Source organism: Dendrobium catenatum, unplaced genomic scaffold (genome assembly GCF_001605985.2).
Source record: "Dendrobium catenatum unplaced genomic scaffold, ASM160598v2 fragScaff_scaffold_1617, whole genome shotgun sequence".
Lineage (NCBI taxonomy): Eukaryota > Viridiplantae > Streptophyta > Magnoliopsida > Asparagales > Orchidaceae > Dendrobium > Dendrobium catenatum.
Window position 1 is genome coordinate 1,895,292 of NW_021320079.1, and position 21,742 is coordinate 1,917,033.

The 21,742-nt window shown below is 31.4% G+C and overlaps 1 protein-coding gene and 1 long non-coding RNA gene across 2 annotated transcripts; both read right to left on the bottom strand.

The window, feature by feature from the left end:
• Window positions 1-2,917: 2,917 nt before the first annotated feature.
• On the bottom strand, window positions 2,918-4,634 carry LOC110111066 (protein ELF4-LIKE 3). The gene is made up of 2 exons (XM_020842758.2): window positions 4,453-4,634; window positions 2,918-3,667 (listed from the first exon to the last, which is right to left on the bottom strand). Exon 2 carries the CDS (start codon window positions 3,568-3,570, stop codon window positions 3,274-3,276), a length of 297 nt encoding a protein of 98 aa, XP_020698417.1. The 5' UTR covers window positions 3,571-3,667; window positions 4,453-4,634; the 3' UTR covers window positions 2,918-3,273.
• Window positions 4,635-13,463: 8,829 nt separating this feature from the next.
• Window positions 13,464-15,351, bottom strand: LOC114581241. The gene is made up of 3 exons (XR_003703128.1): window positions 15,009-15,351; window positions 14,830-14,936; window positions 13,464-13,696 (listed from the first exon to the last, which is right to left on the bottom strand). It is a non-coding gene; the product is annotated as an uncharacterized LOC114581241 (long non-coding RNA).
• Between the last annotated feature and the right edge of the window lie 6,391 nt (window positions 15,352-21,742).

Sequence of the window (21,742 nt, forward strand, 5' to 3'; positions counted from 1 at the left end):
TTTTTATTTTTCTTTAACTAAATGTGAACCATTATATCAAATAAATTTAATATATAATTAATTTAGAATAAGTTAGAATATTATATTAAACTAATTTAAATTTAATTATTATAATTATAGTTCAAAAATTAAGACTCAATTTAATTAATTCAAACAAAATAATCTTAACTATAAAAGTAATTTATTTGAACTCAATTCATTAACATAATCTTATGAGAAAAATATTAATTTCTCAATAAATAATAAGATAGAGAGTGATATATCTATATTTTTTTTAATGAGAACAACTATAATTTTGAATGTATTTTTTTATAATTTTTTTATTAAAATCTTATCTCAAGATTTACATTTACACTAAAGAAAAATATTATTTGAAGAGATATTTAATGGCTAGTATTAATTTATGCTCCCATTAAAAAAAATTTCTAGCTACGCCCCTAGCGTTATACATCAGCTCCTTGCATGCATGGCTAACGTGCATAACTGATAATATTACTCTAACAATTCAAGATCATTTAAACTCTAATTTTAACAAAATTGTAATCAAACTAATTGACGCAATGTCAAAAAATCAGTCAACATCATAAGTGCTCCAATCCAACCAAAAAACGAGTCCAAATCAAATGTTTGAAGCATAATTAAAAACATTGGTATATTAATTTGTTGATTGGATGATCTTAAAAGATCATATGTTTATAGCTAGTCAAATAGCATGTCTTAAAGAGAGATTAATCCAATAAGCCTAAAATCATCTAACTTTGACACCTATAAAGCACTTAAATGCTAAAAGAATTGTTGATAATTGAGATAATTGACATAAAGCATCCAATGGTGTGCATTAGATTTTAATTGTATGTATAGAGCATGTCACTCTAAAAAATATATAAATAATTCTTCACTCTCGATATGAAAGGGGGTCTTTATTTGAGATTCAAGATAACATAAGAGTTAAAGAATCTCGAAGCTCTATTGAACTATCACTCAATCACTACCATCAATTCACAACCTAATACAGTCAACAGACCATTGCCCAACTACGGTCCTCTGAATACCATCTTTTAATTACAGTCCTTCGACCACCATCACCAAACTATAATCTCATGACAATTGTAGCTCGACTATATTAATCGATCACTGTCACTCGAATATGGTCCTTCGATCACGGTTGCCCAAATTCAGTCCTTTGACCACTTTCATCCTACTTTGATCCTTTGACCACCTTCACCCAACTTTGCTTTTCCAATCACCACCACTCGACTACAATCCTCTAACCATCTTCTTCCGACAACAATTCTCTAACCACCTCTATCCGATTATAATCCTTCAACCATCATCGCTCAATCATTTACTTTTCAATCATCATCCTTCGACTATGATCCCCTAACCACTTTTACCCCAATACACTCTCCTGACATTATCACTAGACTACACCGATGCTCGCTAACTTTATTGCTCGCTTTTACCAATAGCATTAATGCACTCCATCATCTATGATGCCAATGTAAGCCATTGAAAACAACTCTAACTCTAACATCATTACCAAAGTTCATGCTAGACTATTAGTTATATGATCTCCCCTCCTCAAAGGAGAATGATCAAACATACAATAAGTGATCTATTAAAGACAATTATCATGCCATAGAGCTCCTCCAACTTCCACAATAAAATATGTTCTATACAATTAATGTCTACTATATTGTATCAACACCTTTTAAAAAATCATAAGGAAGGATATCATTTGTAACAAATGAAAACTATTAATGAAATTATTTCATCTGAGTCATGCATCTTTTTTTTTTTTTTTTTTGGATTTTCACATAAAAATGCTTCTATCTATCATATAATCCTTCTTTATTTATGTGTGTGTTGGATGTTCACACTATACAGAGATGCTTAGCTCCCTTTATTTCCATCTTTCCGAATCTTTTGACACGTACACGAATCTTTTGACATATATATAATAATAATAAAGAAACTTTACATTCTTATTGAACAAAGAGTCTAAGGTCCTACATACAAATCTTGGTCTTCTTTACATCAATAAGTCCCCACCTTATCACCTCTGTCTCTCCCAACCTATTTCTTTTAAGGTTGCATTTAATGGGAGGTTAGGAGATTTGGTGGCCACAATCATAACAATATCTAATCATTTTTTACATTTAAATCAAAATTTACATGCTCATCACATCAAATGACATCCTCTGTCTCCTTATCAAAGACTGGATAAAATGTTACAAACCCAATTGGCATAATTTTTTTCAAATGTTATTAGCATTTTTTTTTTCTATAAGCTATTTAAGCCAAATTGCTACTTATCATATGAAAATTAGAATATTATTTTGACATTCAATACCTTTTTATTTTCCCTAAAAGTCTCTAAAAAGTAGATGATATCATCAAAATAGAAGCACATATACTTCATATAGTTTTATGTTTTTTCCTTGCAACAAACAAATACTCTCCAAAAGAAAATGGTGAAATTGGCCCACCAGAAATAGCCTACAAGACACAAGAGAACAATCAACCTTGAGAAAAGCAAAGGAGGGAGGAATCTTCGGAGAAAACAAACAAAAGCAACTAAGCATGAAGAGAAGATTAACACTTCCTTTGGCACCCCTCTTTAAATAACTAATCAAACTACTTGTCCTCTTTCCTTTAGATATCAATATAAAATTTATTGAAGCTGTGGGGTTTAATTTTTATTATTTTATTAAAATATGTGGATTATTTTATCTTATTTTAATTTCTATTTTAATAGATAGCATCTATTTTCCAACAAAAATTCTCCCTCTCTAATGAAAGTATTAAGTTTAATCTTTTATTTAAAAATACTAATAATTGGCCCTTAGATATTTATACTACTAATCATTCATATATCACTAAGCAATGTTAATCCTTTTTTATCCTTAATCATCAACTGATAGACCAAAACAAGGAATTGATCAACAATCATATAGAATGATACATCTCCATCCCAATAAAAAGCAAAAAAAATTGAACCACTTCAAGCTCCGTTTGGGACGGTTTTTTTACTACTTCTTAAAGCAGCTTTCTACTACAAAATTTTTAATTTTTATACTAAAAATCTATTTTAAGAAGTAGGAAAAAAGCCGCACTAAACGAATCCTCAGTATAGCTCAAGAGAAACATTACTCTCACTCATACACTCTTCCTCTCCATCTTCTATGAACCACATCTTTACCACCAGAGCTAGCTCTCAACTCTCTTTGATGAAAGAATTCTTCGAATTTATTCTCCATTGTTGGACGAATCTCAAACTGATCTGAATCTCTTCTTAGCCCCCGAGTCGCCATCGTCGGAATCCATGGACTTGGTAAAGGAGGAAGAGAGGTCGGCGTAGAGGTCGACGACTCGACGAATGTTGTTGTTGAGCTCCTTTATGAGGCCTACATTGCGGTTAAGATTGTCTGGAATCTTAGACTCATGATTTTGATTTATCTCATGTATGATGACTCGGTTCTGATCCAGTATGCTCTGAACCTGAACAAAGCTTTTCTGAAATGTTTGCACAACTTTGTTCTCCATCTGTGCTGTGTCTCCAGCTTCCATTTCTTTGGTTGCAGATACAAAGCAAGATATGGCTGAATATGCTATAAAGATGGGACCTTTAGATGAACGACATTCTCATCGTATCATAATCAAATTACTGCAAATGAACCAGAAATCAACTAATTTAGAGGTTTCATTTCATTAGTAGATGTAAAAATGTGTTTTTTTTTTTTCCTAATTGACTTGACTTAATAAGCATCTTAAGGCATGCGTTATATCATATTTAATTATGATAATCAGTAGATTGAGGGACATCAAGATTTAGCAAAACAAAAGAGAATCTACTGTAATTCGTGATGGGGCATTAGAGACAAAGAGAAGGGAGAGTTGCAGGAATCAATGTTTTCCTCTTTTTGATCGAGGACAGTTAACAGATAGTTTATGTGCATGATAAGACATAAAGCTGATTATGCTTTTTTCATTAAAATCAATGCAATTTTATTTTATTTTTCTCATGAAGCCATCAAAATAAGTTGTTTAATGAATAGAAATTAAAAAGTGATTACCTACCTGTAAAAGGAAACAACTTTATATGGTTTTCAGAGAAGACGAATAAGAAATTACAAAGACAACGGCACTATGGCGACTGAATATCTTGCAGACGACTGGTTGAAATGGGGAAAAAGAGAGTAGAGTTTCTTGTAAGGAACTCTTCAAGAATGATAAAACAAACAAAAAATCATAACTTGTCGCGAAATTCTTGATAATCTTCAGAAATATTAAGTATTCATTTCGAGAAAAGATTGAAAGAAAGAGTATGGTTCCTCCTAGCTGACTTCTTTCTCAAAGAAAAAAAAAATTTAATATAAAAAGAAAATCTTGAAAAAGGAATTAGAAAACCAAATCTATTGCTCTCTCCCTTTTTTTTTCTCTCGAGCTTACCTTCAAACTCTGAAGACTTTTCTCCTGCGTCAACCAAAGAGAGAGACACAGACGCAGAGAGAGAGAAAGAGAAAGAGAGAGAGGATGAAAATGAAATCTTTATTCTGAAGTGGGGGGAGGGGGATGTCTTGTTTCCCCCGGTTAATCGAATCTGGAAGAAAAGTTACCAATGGGATTTCAGACCTCTGAAACGGAGAAGAAAAAAAAATATTTATTCGGTATGAGGGACGGAGGAGACAATACTCAGAAGGGGAGGTTTGATTGTTAGGTAGTGGGTAAGGTCACCTCCCTCGAGCTGAAGAGTTCTGCACCCATTTATATTAAGTAGTAGTTTGATTTGCTGACATAATTTATCTAATAAACATAAATTTTATGCTTGAACGCAACCGCCTATCATAATGAAAGAGACCAATAGGAAAACTTGTCCATTAGTGAAATCCTTTTGCAGCAAAGAAGCAAGCCTTGAATTTGTTCATATAACCATTACAGTGACACTTAGTAAAATTCAATTGCAATTAATACTATTTTGAGTAGGATGAGATTGACCCAACTTGTATGTATCATTCGAGCAAGTGCATCATATTTTTATATATTTCCTAACACTACTTTAAGTCGTAAATAGGTTGATTTTTTTTCCTTTTTTTTTCTTTTTTTTTTTTTTTGCTTTGATGTGAGCATTGAGTGGTAGGAAGAATGGATGAATTGAGGTTTATATAGGTGTTTTTCTCTAGGGAAGGTTTTGATGTGGGTTGGGTGTAACAAGTTAAGATAGATTAATTGAAGAGTAGTGGAGGGGGTAGCGCATGACGGTGGACACAGAGATTACAAAATGAATGTAATTATTAGTTTTTTAACAAACATATTGTTAGATGGAAAAGTGAAAAACTAGTATAATCCATTCAAACATGGTGGGTTGATAACTAAAACAAGCTAAACTCTTTAACATTGATATGCCTTTTGATATAATTATTGAAATTTTATTAAGAAACTTTACATATAAGTGTGCTCATCCTGGGAAAATCCTAGGATGAGTGACCTCCTAAAAAGTTACACCAATATGATAATTTGTGTGACCCTTAGACCAAACCATACATTATGTTAAATGTTCATAAGGAAAGGAAATAATGAGAGCGGATCTAGGTATTGACCTAATTTTTGAAGTTAAATTTAGCTTGTACATGTCCTTTTTTGACTCAGTTTGATCGTCCTCTTAGAATTTAGGTTGCATGTTACCTATTAGTAATCGTTTTAGGCACCTTATTATGGATTATGTAGCCCACTAGTAGGTGGACCCTAATGAAATTCCTTAATCAAGTTGAAATAAAAAAATCAAATACTCAAATTGATCGTTCGTTGGAAAGAGAAAGTTAACCAACTTACTTGATCAATCGAGCCTAAATCCTAGATTTGACTCAATCTAGCCTATAATCTAAGTTAGGTAGTACATTTATATATGAAAACTTAATCTAACATAGCTTAGCTCTAAGAGACCACATATCTACCCTTAATCTAATATTAGTATAATTAAGTGTGTTATAAGCCTCACTATATGTGATAACACAAAAAATATGAAATATATTAAAAAAAGAATTTCTATTTGAATTGTTGTATAGCGGCGCTATACCTTTGAGCATCGAGGCGCTGGGATCTAGAGCTCAGTGATGCAAAGAAGGGCCTCTGTAGAGTTTGAGTCTCTATTCTATAGTAATTTTGGATTTTACATGCATGCAACGTTGCGGTGCTGAGTCTAAGCCCTGTGACGCTAGGCAACTAACAATTTATATATGTATATATATATAGTCATCCACCCCTCACCCACGGTCGGCTTGCCTAAGAAGGAGATGGGAGAGGGGAAGGGAAAAGAGGAGAGAGAGAAAGAAAATTTTAATTTTCACTGCCTGATCGCTTCATGCTTTTATAAAAACTATTCCAATCGAGGTGACTCTAAACCTATCTCAATTTTCAAATATTTTGATTTTGACTGTTGGATTCTTCCCAATGTTGATTTTATTGCATTTAATTTTATTAAACTTCATCAGCATAACTTTTTATATGTTATTGTATTGAATATTCTTAACTTTTTTAATGTAATATTTTTGAATTTCACTGATATAACAAAAGATATTGGATTTTGTACAAATTTTCTTAAATATAAATTGATAGTTTATTACAAGCATGTTGCTAAAATATGCATTGTGACTGAATATTGTGTGTGTGATTGAGTAACAGTTAGTCATTTTTGCTGCTATAATAATGTGAAAATAATGTGTGTGAGAATAAGTAAGGACTAATTATTCATTGATGTTGGTTGGAGGCTGATTGACCTATACAGGATGGTGGGTGACAGGCCTTACTTTAAATACTGTGATTTGCTATTATCCTCTACTGATTCACGTGATTCACTAATTGAGAGTTATAAGGGGATGATTATTATGCCAATGGGTAGAGAGTGACAATTATATTTACTAAACCAGCAGGTACTGATTATTGATATCGATACTAATATTGGAAAAACACAGCTTTAACTAAGGCTTCGTTTGGGACGGCTTTTTTACTGCTTTCTAAAACGGAGTTTTAGTACAAAATTATTTTATTTTTGTACTAAAACTCTGTTTTAGAAAGTAGTAAAAAAGCCGTCCCAAATGAAACCTAAGACTTTTACTTTTTTAGTGTAATTACTGAAATACATACTACTAATTCACTATTACTATAAAATCTTACTATTAATATATAATGTACTGTTATCACTATTGTTGTTGTTATTATTAATATTACAAATTTGCTGTTATTATTATTGTATTTCTCTAATGTTACTCTCACCAACAATACTATTATTGAATTATTGATGATTTCTATAATGATTTATTGATATTATTACTGGTTACTGATAGAATATCATCAATTATTAGATATATTGACCTTGTGATTATGGTTTCAACAATCTTTATCGAGGCTTTGGTTATTATGATTTACATGATTGCCTTATTGCTTAAATAGTACTACTATGATGATAATTTAATCATACTAATTTAATGGTTCCCAAACTGTACTACTTTATTGGCCTTTGTACCATACCTTTTTTTCTTATCTATAGATATTATTATTACTGCGCGTGAGTTTTACTATTTATGCACTGATTCATATTCATTAATTCTCACTAATATGAATTGACTGATGACATGCATATTATTTGTCTATCATGGTTCAAATTCAGTTCGTTATAGGATTTAGTGGCCTACTAGGCTATTGAGCTCATTATATATGATTTAAATAATTTCATGTCATGGCAAAGGACTTGGAGGGAGAGATTGATCAAGATTCTTCATGTTCAATTTTTTTTAGTTATTCTTTTGTACTCATGATTTGGATAGACATGATATGATTATGTGATTCTTGAGTTGTGTATATGATTTTTCATGTATTAAATACAAATATATATATTGATGTTTTGATCACTAGTGGTACTTTCGCTAATATTTTTACTGATAAAAAAGGAATAGCTCTAGTGGTTATTAATTAAAATATAAAAAATATATATTTTTTAAAATTAGATTCTAGGACGTTACACTATATTAATCAAATACAAAATGAAGTTATTTTAGGTTAGCTTATGTCTAACTTAAGAATTGAACCTTAAACATAAGCCTCAATGGACTTTACTTGCCTATAAAATTCACCCCAAAAAAACTTGAGCCATTAATTTTAACTATCCTAGCTTGCTAAAATAGGTTGACCTTCCTCCTTCATGGACTCAATTGGCAAATAAAATCCTAATTAGCCCAATTAAACATTCTAATGAATTCATATAAACTTCTTAGACCTCTCATGATCATCCAAACTACTCAATCATATGGTTGTACATGATTTTGGCTAGCTTGAGACCCTATGGATCCATGAATTCTTCAATTATGTCATGTGTCTTCCATCAATCATGTAAAGAGAAAATAATGCTCGTAAACATCAATCTTTAGGAAGATTATTGTAAGGTAGGTTTTGCTTGAGAAGATTATGATGCATGGTATAGGTCTTACTAAAGGTGATTATAAATTGTATGTCTTATTCAAGATGGCTATAGTGAAGCTCTTCGAAGATAGATTGATAACACACAAGTAAATATTATAACATAGGTCTTAATGTGGTGGTTGATATAATGCAAACGAGGTTATGTCACAGGTTTTAAAGTAATGATAATTACTACATATACAAAAGTTATCATGCAGTTAATCTTAAAGGTGATACTTTTGGTGCAATCAAAGATTATAAGATAAGGGCTAATACATAAATAACTATTAGACAAGATGATATTATAATTTAAGTCTTATTACTAGGATAATTATGACATAAACAAATGTTGTGATTGGTCTAAATGTGACAACAATTAAGCCATAAATAAATATTGGTTCATATGTCTTCATGTAATAATGATTGCAAAGTTATGATGCAAATCTTTTTGCAAAATGGTTGAAAATTAACCAAAGGTCGTATGATATATATTGATGCATTGATAAAAGTGACATAAATAAAGGTCATATTTTTATCTAGCTTATGATTCTTTTGATGCAATCAAATTATTATGCAATTCTTTATGCTTCGATGATATCTTATAAGAAGTCTTGAGAGAATTAGGGTGATCATTCAAACTTGAACAATCTCTCACATTGAATTAAATGAGCTAGAGACTATTTATAATGATCAAAAAGGGAATTCTACTTCTTTCATAAAATATTTCTCATGGTTATTAACAATGATTGATTCATCCTCCCAACAAAGTGTGATTCGACAATGCTTTCATTAGACTAATCTGGTTGACCTTCTTGTATTAGGGTAACATGAGCATCAAATGGTGGTCCGCTAGAAATTGCCACCAATCATTTCTCTGATTATTTATTAAATTATTTGACATCATAAACCTCGATGTTATGAGTGCATCATTGAGAACAAATTGAAGTTTTAATGATAATATTAGTGAAAATAATTCAAAAAAGATACATCTACTTTGCTTTGGGGTCATCATATATCAATAAAGAAATTTTCATTTTTATATAGATATGTCATATTCAAGAAAAATAGTTAAGGATTTAAAAGTCTATAAAGGTCAAAATGACTCAAAAAAACAATTTTTATGGCAATTTATAAAATAATAAGCATACATTGGAATGATCAGAGGCCAATAACATAGAGCCTACCAAGTCAAATTTAGGGAGACTAATGAGAATAGCCACATGGCAACTTCTACCAACAAAGAACCTCTGTCATTATCGATCTCCTCTACCTAGCCAAACACAATTGAGGAAGGCCTCAACCAACTAGACATCATATTATGCTCAATTTGATTGATATCTAAAAAAGCATACTTAAAAAAAGTTGAACATCAATTTAATTCTTATGTCTTATATTGAGATACATACTTTATGATAAATTTTATGATAGACCAAATAAGAATTTTTAAGATTTCAACAATAGCCAAATAATCTTGTCTACTTCTATTCTATTATTTCCTTTTGGATCGATGTAGACTTTAATTAGTTTATCTTTGACCAACCCATACTGCAATGATGTTGTCCATCTGGAGAAATTATTCTGTGTGGACACCGGATCGTCCGGAGACGAATTATAGCGCGTCATGTCACCCAGTACACAGCAAAAAATTGACGTGACACGCTCTCATTCATCTCCAAATTTCATCAAGTGTCCTCACAGAATAATCAATCATCCATCTAAATCCTGACTAATTAGTGGTTCATCAGCTTCTCATATAAATAAAATCTGAATTAAATTTAATACAATCCATAAGAAGGATTCAATTGAATATGAAAATCAATAAACAATATTAAATTTGACATTTTCTACTTTAGCATGTAGAGAATGATTATTATTGGTTGTTTGTAAACAACATAGTATTTGAAGAGTGTAAACTTTCCATCAACTTTTTCATCCGGACTTGGAACAGCGTAAACAATTTTAAAGCATAGCCAAAAAATAAACAAACACTAGCCATAATAATCTGTCCAAATTTACAAATCATTTGTAAATCAGATAAATATCAATTGTGATATATTAAAATTTAAAAACAAAGTTATTATTCAATTTTTTCTGAGATTTTGCATTTATTTTTAACTTCTATAATATTTATTTGTTTATAAAATATATGATATTAATAACCAAATTGATTTGATTTTGAAATTAACATAAACAAAGTGAAATAAGCTCTACTTTACCATCTACTACTATTTGCTACACTTTGCTACACTTTTTAATATTTTTTATAGATTGGTATGCAATGACCAGGATATTTTCTGGTTCACCGTCATGCGGTTGATTGGAGTGTTGGATCTATATGTAGGCTTCAATATAGAATGTTTTACTAATCGATAGCCATAACGTACATTAGTTTTCATGCAAGCTAAGAAGTCCCTACGATTACCTACCCCATATGTCGAGTTTTTTTTTTTTTTTAATAATCCTTTATTAGACACTGCATTTTTTTATTGATTGCCAAAACTCTTTATTCATTAGAAAATTTATAATTAGGTCCTTTTTGAAATTTGTAGGAAAGTATATTGAAACCTATCACCTTTAGCACTGACTTAGACAAACCCAGATCCCATGGTCTATCTTCTATGAGCTGAACATTTCCAGCCAAGTTTCTTGAAGATTGGAAATTATGTGGTGTCTTTTTTTGCATAACAGGTACAAAGTTTGAAGTTTGATGTTGTCAATAAGAAGTATTTTTTATTATTTCTATCACTTTATTGTAATTTGGTTGCTTGTATCCATTTGGTTGATTGAAATTAAAAAATAAAAATATTTGTTGAATCCATAATTTGATTGAATATATATATATATATATATATTAGTATTGATTTTAAATTGCACAAATCTCCTCAAAATTCCCTAAAAAATTTAACTTTTTTTTTTGTTTTACATTTGAAATGAGTGACAATAAATTATTATTTTTTAAAAATATGTTTTCTATCTGTAAAGTGTAAATAATCAAATGAAGCCTTAGTAAGCCTCCTCTCTCTCTCTCTCTCTCTCTCTCTATATATATATATATATATATATACTTTTGGCTTCATTTGGAATGACTTTCTTACTGTTTTTTAAAGCAATTTTTTAATACAAAAATTAAAATTTTTATACTAAAAAGTTGCTTTAAGAAGTAGTAAGAAAGTCATCCCAAATGAAACCTTTGTTTTAGTACTGTTGCAGTCTAGAATATACGTTGCGATAGAATTAGTAAATTTCCGTCTTAGCGATGTACGGATATCTAGCACACAAACAGAGGAGAAATAATAACACTAAGATTTTTACGTGGAAAACCCTAGAAAGGAAAAAAACTACGGGGCCACGTTCAGTTGAAATAATTTCACTAGTATTTGTTTGAAGTACAAGAGGCTGATTCGTTCTTAAAATTTAGGACGATCAGATTACAATGCTTCACTTCCGGATTGAAATCCAATTACAATGTCGAGCAGAGTTCTGGCTTCACTTGGAGATCGAGTAGAAATCTTGCGTCCTTCGGAAGTCGGGCATAATTCAGGTGTCATTCGGAAGTTGGGCAGAATTCCGGCGTAAGTCAGAAGTTGGGTAGAATTCCGGCGACAGGCAGAACTCTGGCAGTAGTCGAGGAGGAATTGTTCCCTCATATCCTTCTCTTCTTCTTGCTTGGGTCCCCTCTCATGAGAAATGAGAGGTCTATATATAGATATTATGGAGTGAAATAGCTTGTAAATAGGTGTGAGATCAGGGGTAAATAGGGAGTGGTCGAATGGACGGTCGATATTGAATCCCTTGATTGTGCACCGTTCGTCAGGCATTTGAAGGTTTTAATGATGTCGGAATTCGGCGATCTTGGGCTCGTTGGATTTGTCCCGTCGAGCCGCTCGATTCGACTATAAGAACGTTATATTTGGAAACTATTTGGTAACTCAAATTATGGTTTGAACTTTCCAACAGCACGCTTGATTTGGACTCATTTGGACTCGGATTGAGTCGAATTTGGTGTTGTTGAGTTTGTATTTTCGAGACGCTCAGTTTGACAATAAGTTCGCTGAAATCGGAGTTTAGGTGATCCCAGATTTAATTTTTGAAGTTTCCAGCTTGATTTTGCCTCGAGATTTGTGCCTGAACAAGATTTTTTTTTTTTTGGAAAATCAAGATTATTTTTTGAGGACATATCAAGTACCAAACTAAACAACTACTTTATTGTGACGTCCTCGCTGCTTTCTATAACTCTTGTGGTGATAAATTGAATTTTGCAAACAGATCTGTTTATGTGGGAGTTGTTAGTACTCGGACTTTCTCAAAAAGAATATTTGTACAATATCCACAACAATTTTTAAAAAATTACACTGAATGCCATCAATCAGAAAAAATTCATTTAAGTCTCACTCAAATCATAAATATCTTTATCTTATGAAAAACCAAATATCAAATCATTTAAGGCCTCGTATGGAACGGCTTTTTCACTGCTTCTTAAAACAGCTTTTTAATTTATGTACTGAAAAACTGTTTTAAGAAGCAATAATAAAAGCGATCTCAAACAAAATCTAAAAATTCAAAAATTCACAAGCATTAAATGCAAATTGAATACTCAACATAATATGAACTATAACATGAGTTAAATGTTCATAATCTGGCTACATCAAATAAAGTAAAAACATTATAGATTTTCCAAACATGAAGAAGAGAAAAAAAGAAAACTATTTTTTTTTTCTCAGTATATATATATATATATATATCCTCTTTCATTATTTTATTTCGAGACATCAATAGAATATAAAACATCAAAGGTATCAATGGATTATACCTCCACAAAATTCCTCTAAAAATTCAAAATTTTAGGCATTTCTACAAATTTGTTCAATCGATAATCCATTGATTTTTTTCAATGATGTTGCTCGCAAATATATTTTGGCATCTGATCCACCTGCTCTATCATTTAATAGATTTGATCAGAAAGGTTTGTTAAATGAATAGCACATATATGCAGGTGTATGGCTTGGCAGTTTGGAGGAACCTTCTTGCTGCTCACCTACTGTGCGCACCTCAGTTTGTACATTCCAGTTTCATATTTGGTGAGGAATGCCATTAGATTTTGACTTTGTTTGTGACGACATTCTTATTGCTTTGTAAAGCTGCTTTTTAGTATAAAAATCACTTGAAAGCAGAGAAAAAATAGTTGTCTAAAGCTGTCACAAATGAAGCCTTTGTAGCTCATCTATCGAATCAGCTGCCAAACCTGCTTTGAAGCATAAATCATTGATGAGGGAGGATAACAAAACATATTGTAGTGACACTAGAGCCGGGGAAGTATTGAGCTTTGGCTTGATTTTATGAGCTCAAGTCAGCTCAAAAGCTGGTTTATTTATTATAAAAGAAAGATCATTCTAATTCAAATATTTATTATGATAATATTGTTAAAAAAGAAATTAAATGAGAATAATTATAAATAAAAAAAAATAAAGAATAGAGATAAATTTTAACAACTTCATAATAATTTTTTTGAATTTTTATATATTTTAAGTGTATTGTATATTAACATTTCCTTAAAAAGTTGACTCAAGAGTTGATGAGTCGAGTTAGGGCTAGTTCAAGCCTAGCTTGTTAGCTCACAAACTATTTATTGAGTCGAATCCAAGACGTTTCACGAGTTGGCATGACTCAATTTTACGCCAACCTACCCTAAAGTGTTTAAAGATCAATTGTGAATAGACTCCCCACATCTATAGGCACATTGCCCAAATAGTTACGTAGGAGAGAAGCTTTCTCCATCTAACATAATGTCACAAACTTATCTTAAATGTTCAATCAAGTGGCAAAGAAACTAATGGCATTGTTATCAAAAGCTTCTATTATGTACAAAGTATAACAAAGAATGAAATGATATTCTCAAAATCCAAGTTCTTAGCAATGTACTTTGAATAATCATCATTATAAATGTTAGGAAGTTAACAAAATAGTTAAGTTGATGGTCTTCTGATCAAATGGAACCGAACCCATTTTCTTCTAATAAATGCTTTCAATTCCTAGAGTAAGCAATATAAACCATTATAGCTTGTGATTGTTTTGTGAATTCATCACAATTTCTGTAGGGGATTACTGAGGCAATACTTCCTTCTAGGTTAAGGAATATTCTTTATTGAACACAATTTGGGATGAACTAACAAACAATTTGCAAGAATCAAATGACTGTGAAGAGGATGAAGAGTATCTTTGTCATTTGGTGCCATAAAATTTTAGATTCTCAATGTTCAAACTAACTTAAATCAATTAACTTTTCCCCAAAGCTTGATTTTAAAATAGTACAACGTCCACTTTTCACTTCTCAACAATCAACGCTTGAAAAATGAGCCAGCTAGATGAGCAAATTACCGTTCTACATTTGTATCGGTCTTTAAGGCATTGGAACAAACATCATGCATGCACAACGAAGGTTCTTAATATTCAAGATGCAACCTTCCCACTTTGCCAAAGCCAAACTATGAAGACCATTCAGATTCACGATGAGTTTAACATAAAAACTAAAAAAAGAGAGAGAGAGAATTACTTACTTTCCATTGCTTGTAGAAGAACAAAGATAAGCATTTGAACTTCCTAAGATTATATTGTTGAAATTTTTAGAGCACGAAAGGACAAGACAGATTAGAGACGAGGGTAGAAGGTATGAAGAACAAGCGAAAGCAAACTACCCATGAGCCCCTAGGCGTCGCTCCTTCAGGTAACACATCTGCAGCAGACGAAAATGGTACCAAGATGGCTTAATCATGGCATATAAGCATCATTAATTCAAGAAAAATGATCTGGAGAAGGCTACGTCAGACTCCTAAATGCCATTGTGCAGTGCGAAGGAGCTTAGCATTCGTTCTTCATGACTAAAGCAGCATGATTTATGTGCCTAAGTAATACAGAACTAAATAAATTGGCCATCCGAGATTGTTAACTTATTAAGTACCAAAATTAAGTTAACTAATAATTTCTTATCGATTAATAATAACTAGATTGAAAATAGAATTTAATCCTAATTAAAAAATCTAGAAAGTAAATCAATGTTAAAAATCAAGTGAAGAAAGTCCTTAAAGTATTAAGCACAATAAATTCATGACTTTGCATAAGTATCATAAATATCACTATCTTATTAAAATCTCATGTTAAATTAATCATTTATTATTTAATTATCAAAATTTTATCTCAAATTAAATACTAAATCATGTGAAAGTTGATTAGAAATTCCTAAGTATTAAGGATAAAATGAATACTCAACATATTGTTTATTAGAACTTTAATTAAATTTAAATAGTCATAATATTGCTATGTTATCTTTCTAAAAAAAAAGAAATCAAGAACAACATTAAATAAAATTAAAACAACACAAAAAATCTAAAATTTGAAGAAGAATAATAAGAACTTTCTTTTCCTCTAGTTTATTCTCAAATCCAAAAAAGTTCTCCCTCTAAAATATTTTCTTATGTTTCTTTCAAAGTTATTCATAGGAACAAGACTTAGTATCTAAAAGTTGATTTTTTTAAGTTTGTAGTCAAAACACGATGCCTAGGTGTAGGTCAAATTCATGCACATTGAATTTTATATTTCAGCATGTCAGTCCGCTACTTCTGACCTTCTATGAAGCTTCAACTTTTTGAATCCATGTATTGATCTCTAAAGTTTCTAATAAGAGCGATATCAATAAGTTTCAAGTATAATCGGAGTTATTGTATTAAAAAGGGGCCCGCATCAATGCCAATTTAAGAGATCATGTCTAGGGAAGTTCTTAGAATGTGGATAAAGTTATGTCCACTTTATCTAAAGCTGAATGATCAACAAATCTATCAATCCAAATAGTGGTCAGTCTAAAGTCAACCTCCATCAAGTTTTGGTCAATTCAATGAACGCTGAAGTTCATCAATGAATAATGAATAATGTCTAATTGAATAATCCATAAAATATAGGATTAACAAGTCATTGTTAAGTATTAATGGGTCTTTTTTAAAATCGTTAGTAAGTCATTGTAAAATGTTAACAATGTGACACTAAGATCTCTAATTAATCTGTCTCTAAAAACTACAAAAACATTTGAAATAAAATATATGCTATCACAAGCTCTTGTAAAGTCTTAATAATGACCCACTAACCCTTGGCATGCATACGTAAAGCCTTATGGATATATGTTAATATATCATGTTAGCTAGATGAGATATAGTAATAGTATATTGCTAAGGAGGGGGTTCACCCCTCCCCTCTAAAAATATTAGTTGAATAGACACTTTTAAGGGTTCCCCATCTAGAAGGCACCCACCTACCAATTTTTATGTATTTTATGTTATGCACTTTTTTATTTTTTTGTTTTTTTTAGGTACTTATATTACATTAGGTGCTTAATTATCTACATAAAAATATCTTATTGAAGAATATTTATCAACATGAAAATAAAGCTCTTTATGAAAATATAAAATGTTCGACCAAAATTTCCTTGGTGTGAGGTCAAACATTGACAAATTGAGGCCAACCACCATCCCGTGATAGATTTATATGTGTGAGTGGAGGCATGAAATATTTCTATGATTAGACAAGACAAATTCTAAGGAATATGTTTATAATTCACATAAGGCATAATTATTTGATTAGTGGACTTTGTCCTCCCAAAGAATTCTTTAATCATCATTAAAAATTAAAAAAAAAGGCTAATCATAAATTATTATTACTCAACTTATTATGAAATTGTTTCTAATTGACTTATAATGTAGTTGTCGCTAATTGTTGTGTTATAGTACCATCTCTCTTGACTTTATCTTGGATTCATTATAAGCTCAATTTCTATCTCACTTAGCATGCTAACTTAGCTCAATGGTTAAAGAATTAAACTCAACTCAATAACATGACAACGAAAAATGTACTGAGACATGATATGAATTTAAAAAGACATACAAAGTATGTATATATATTCCATTGATTAAAAATATAGTAAGTTCAAAACTTTTCTCAAAAAATATTAAAAATACAAAAGAAAATGAAGATGCTAAAAGTGTAGCAAGCTACATTCCTCAATCATCGTTGTACCTAGCCTTCGGTTATTCATCATCAGTGAGGAAAAAGTAAAATTTCTTCAAAACTCTAAATATTTTCTCTAGGCATTTTAACTGAACAGACTTTTTGAAACAAATTTGTACCCCCTTCTCATATCCGTTAGTCCAAAAATCAAAGTACTCTAAGGTTCAGGCAAATACACCTAATATCTCTTCAATAGAAGCCAAGTGAGTTCTCTCCTACTTGACATTTCTCTCATAAGACTTGAAGATCTATGTCAAGTTAATCAACATATATAAAATAATACAAAAAAAAAAACTTTGATGTTTCTGTTCATCCAATCTATCCCAATTTGGTTACTATAACAAGTCATGAAATTATTTAGATTAAAACATGCAGCAAAATCAACTAGAATATTGACCATTTAGCCCATATACATACATCTATAATTTCACCTCTTGCAATGTATGTGTTACCTTGGTCTTAAACTTTTGTTATTAATCTCAATTAATTCATGCCTATACCTTTTATATAATAACAATAAATCAAATCTTATTTTAATATTGGTTATTATTTTAGCAACATTTGCATTCATCATTGGAATGAAATCCCTTGATTTTATAGGAAGCACAATATGATAAAGAGAGCCTTTTGCGGAGTTGCCATATTCTCTAATTCATACATATTATGCAATTGATTCTATATATGGCACAATTTCTAGCAACATAAAAAATAGATAAAATAATTCTTCACCAAAGAGTTGGAAGGCCAAATGATCCAATTCAATAAATTATTTTTATAATGTATCTTTTTGTTTTCAATAGTATGATAACACATGGGTATAAAATATTCGTACAATAAAAAACTTATCTTATCATCATGCTCTAATATGGATGTTTTACTCAGTACCATACAATCTAAGCGTGCTAATTTCCTATGATTATTCCATCTTGATATACAAAGTAAGCTAAAAAAATCACTAATTAGCCGCATAATAATAGCATTTGTTTAAAAGTTTATTTTATATGTTTGTCATATATAGAAACTCCTTCATTCAATAGCCTTTTTATATCATTTGTTATCAATCATATAAAAACATCTAAGTTATTGGAGTTTTTAATTAATGAATGATTAATGATTAAAAGATAAAACAAATTTTCATTTACGTACATGTTGTTAAGTTGTATATAATAATAAGTACTAGCCAATATATGTTCAAAGCGATCGACCAGCAAAAAATATTGAATTTATCAAGAAATATCTTGAGGAAGATATTACACATACAATTCTAAAGAATATGACAGATAAGTACAATTAAAGTGCTCCTACGCTATACAAACAAAATGATATGCGAACACCATTTAGGGGGCTTGCTTTTAACGTATCAAATTATATTCTTTATAGTCTTCTTTGATATGCAGGGACGAAACTAGCCTCACTTTTGAGAGTGAGCTAAAATATATATATATATATAATATTGGAATTTCTTGTTGAGGAGTAAGAAGCTTGTTAAGCTTCTTGGAAAAGAGTGAGCTAAGGAAGGAAGAGAGAGAGGGATAACAGATTTTTAGGAGGAAAACATTCTAAAGCTTTATTCATTTTTCCCTATCAATACATCAACTTATAGCATCTATATATAGGCTATGACAACTGTGTGATGTCTTGCATAATAACTATACTTAAAACTGGACAAAACCTAACAACCTTGGTCCAATTTTACACAGTTAAGAAAAACCGCCGGAAAGAACGATACAACGAATTGTATCGGATGTATCGACGTCTTCCTTACGCCGGCAACTACCGGCGCATTTTCCGACGCCATTTCCGACGCTTCTTTCCGGCGCCAATTTTGCGCCGCAAACAAAGCCATGGGTTGTCTACGGCGACCTTAGGGCGTTTTGTCCGCCGGTACTTACCGGCGGACAATCTGACAGAAACTTACAGGCGCATATGGTGCCAGAATTTATCGGTTGTAAGTCGTCGGCACCAATTCGATGTTTTATCAACGGCGGTTTAGACCGCCACTAAACCGCCGGTGAATATTTGAAGCCGGAGGTTTGCCGACTGTTTTTTGATCGCCGTTAATACCGGCGGTTTTATGTATAAAAAACACCGGCAAACCGCCATTAACAGACGGCGGTTTAACCGCCGGCTAAACCACCGGTAACACCGGCGGTCCATTAACCGCCGGTTGGAACCGCCGGTAATAGCTATTTTTCCTGTAGTGTGACCAAACCATCTAAGATGTCTCTCTCTAGTCTTATCTTCCACTGGAGCTACTCCAACCTTTTCATGTATATGCTCATTTCGTATCCTATTTTTGAGAGTAAAGACACTAATCCACCTAAGCATCATCATTTATGTAACATTTAACTTAATATTATACTTCTCTTTTAATGATCAACATTCTACACCATAAAGCATTGCAGATCTCACAACCATAACCCTTAAGTTTAAGAGGGACTTTTTTATCACACAATAAACCCAATGCATTCATCCACTTCAACCATCCTACTTGAATTCTACTAATAATATCCCCATCTATTTTACCATCACTCTGAACAATAAACCCAATATATCTTAAACGAGAGCTCTTATTAATGACTTAATCGCTCAAAGTCACAATCCCATCACTAGATCTATTATTACTAAAATTACACTCTATATTCAGTTTTAGATCTACTTAAACGAAAGCCTTTGGACTCTAAGGTTGACCTCCATTATTCAAGTTTACCTTCAACTCCCTCTCTAGTCTTATCAACATGAAGAATATCATCAACGAAAAGCATACACTAGGGTACAACCTCTTGCAAATGTCTAGTGAGAACATCCATGACTAAGGCAAAAAGATATGGGTTTAAAGCTAATCCTTAATGTAATCCAACATAAATAGTAAAATACTTGTCAAACCATCTTATGTTTGAACAAGTAATAGCTCATGCATGCATATCCTTAATTACTTGAATATAAGCATTATTAACCCATTTCTTATATAGAACTCTCAATACCACTTCTCTTGGAAGTTTATCATATGCTAGCTTTCTTTAAATCAATAAAAATCATATGTAGATCCTCCTTATTCTCTCTAAACTTTTCCATTGAATCTCTCAATAAATGTATAGCTTTCATAGTAGACTACCTGGAATGAATCCAAATTTATTTTTATGAAGATGAATTAAAAAAAAATTATAAATTTACTTTAAAATTAATGTTAAATATTCCTATCCCTTATTAATCATGAGCAATAGTCGAGGGACTAAATTGAAGCAACTTCATATTCTAAGACTATGATTTCATTTGTTACAGCTTTCTTACTGCTTCTTAAAACAACTTTTTAATATAAATTCCATCAGTAGCTACATTCGCAATCATTCAACCTCTCATGAATCTTCTTCCTTTACTTTCATTCTCTTCCTATTCTAATAAATAACTTTAGTTACAATAGATTTTTTGTCACAATCATTTGAGCCTCAATCAAACCTTAAGCCATCTCAGTCAACTCCAATTTTTATTGTTTGAGATTATTTGTACGAATCAACACTACACTAGGGGGGGGGGATAAGTAACTATTGGTGTTGCCTTGAATTTGACTGACTCTTTGCCATAAAAAAATAGGTCAATAGCGAAAAAAAAAGAAAAAAAAAAAGTTCCAATTTTTATTGTTTGAGATTATTTGTACGAATCAACACTACACTAGGGGGGGGGGATAAGTAACTATTGGTGTTGCCTCGAATTTGACTGACTCTTTGCCATAAAAAAATAGGTCAATAGTAGGTCAATAGCGAAAAAAAAAGTCGTTAAAGATATCATTTACCTGCAAAAAGTAACAAAGGTCTCTAAATAAAAAGTAAACTTGATATTTTTTCATACCCTTGATTGTCGTGCGCTTCACAGTTATGTGGCGGTCCAAGAGGGCAACGCCCCCTGGTGGGGTTTGGTTGTAATGATATTTTTGGAATTTAAATTAATAAATAAAAGATAAGTACTCTTTACTATTTCTCTTTGTATTTGATTCGTTGTTCCCTAACAAAATGCCTAATAATCATAGTATTTTAAAATTTTAAGGGAGAATAATTGCCCAAAAATTCTTATAATAAAGATTAAAAAATAGACATAGGAGGACAATTTATCTAAAAAATCATGAAAAATTATTATTTTTTTTTTTAATTTTTTTAGGAGGGGCAACTGTGCCCTCCCTTGAGTACAAGGGGGATCCGCCCCTGGCCACAACCAGCCGTCATACATCGCCTTCACCGCTGTCCAC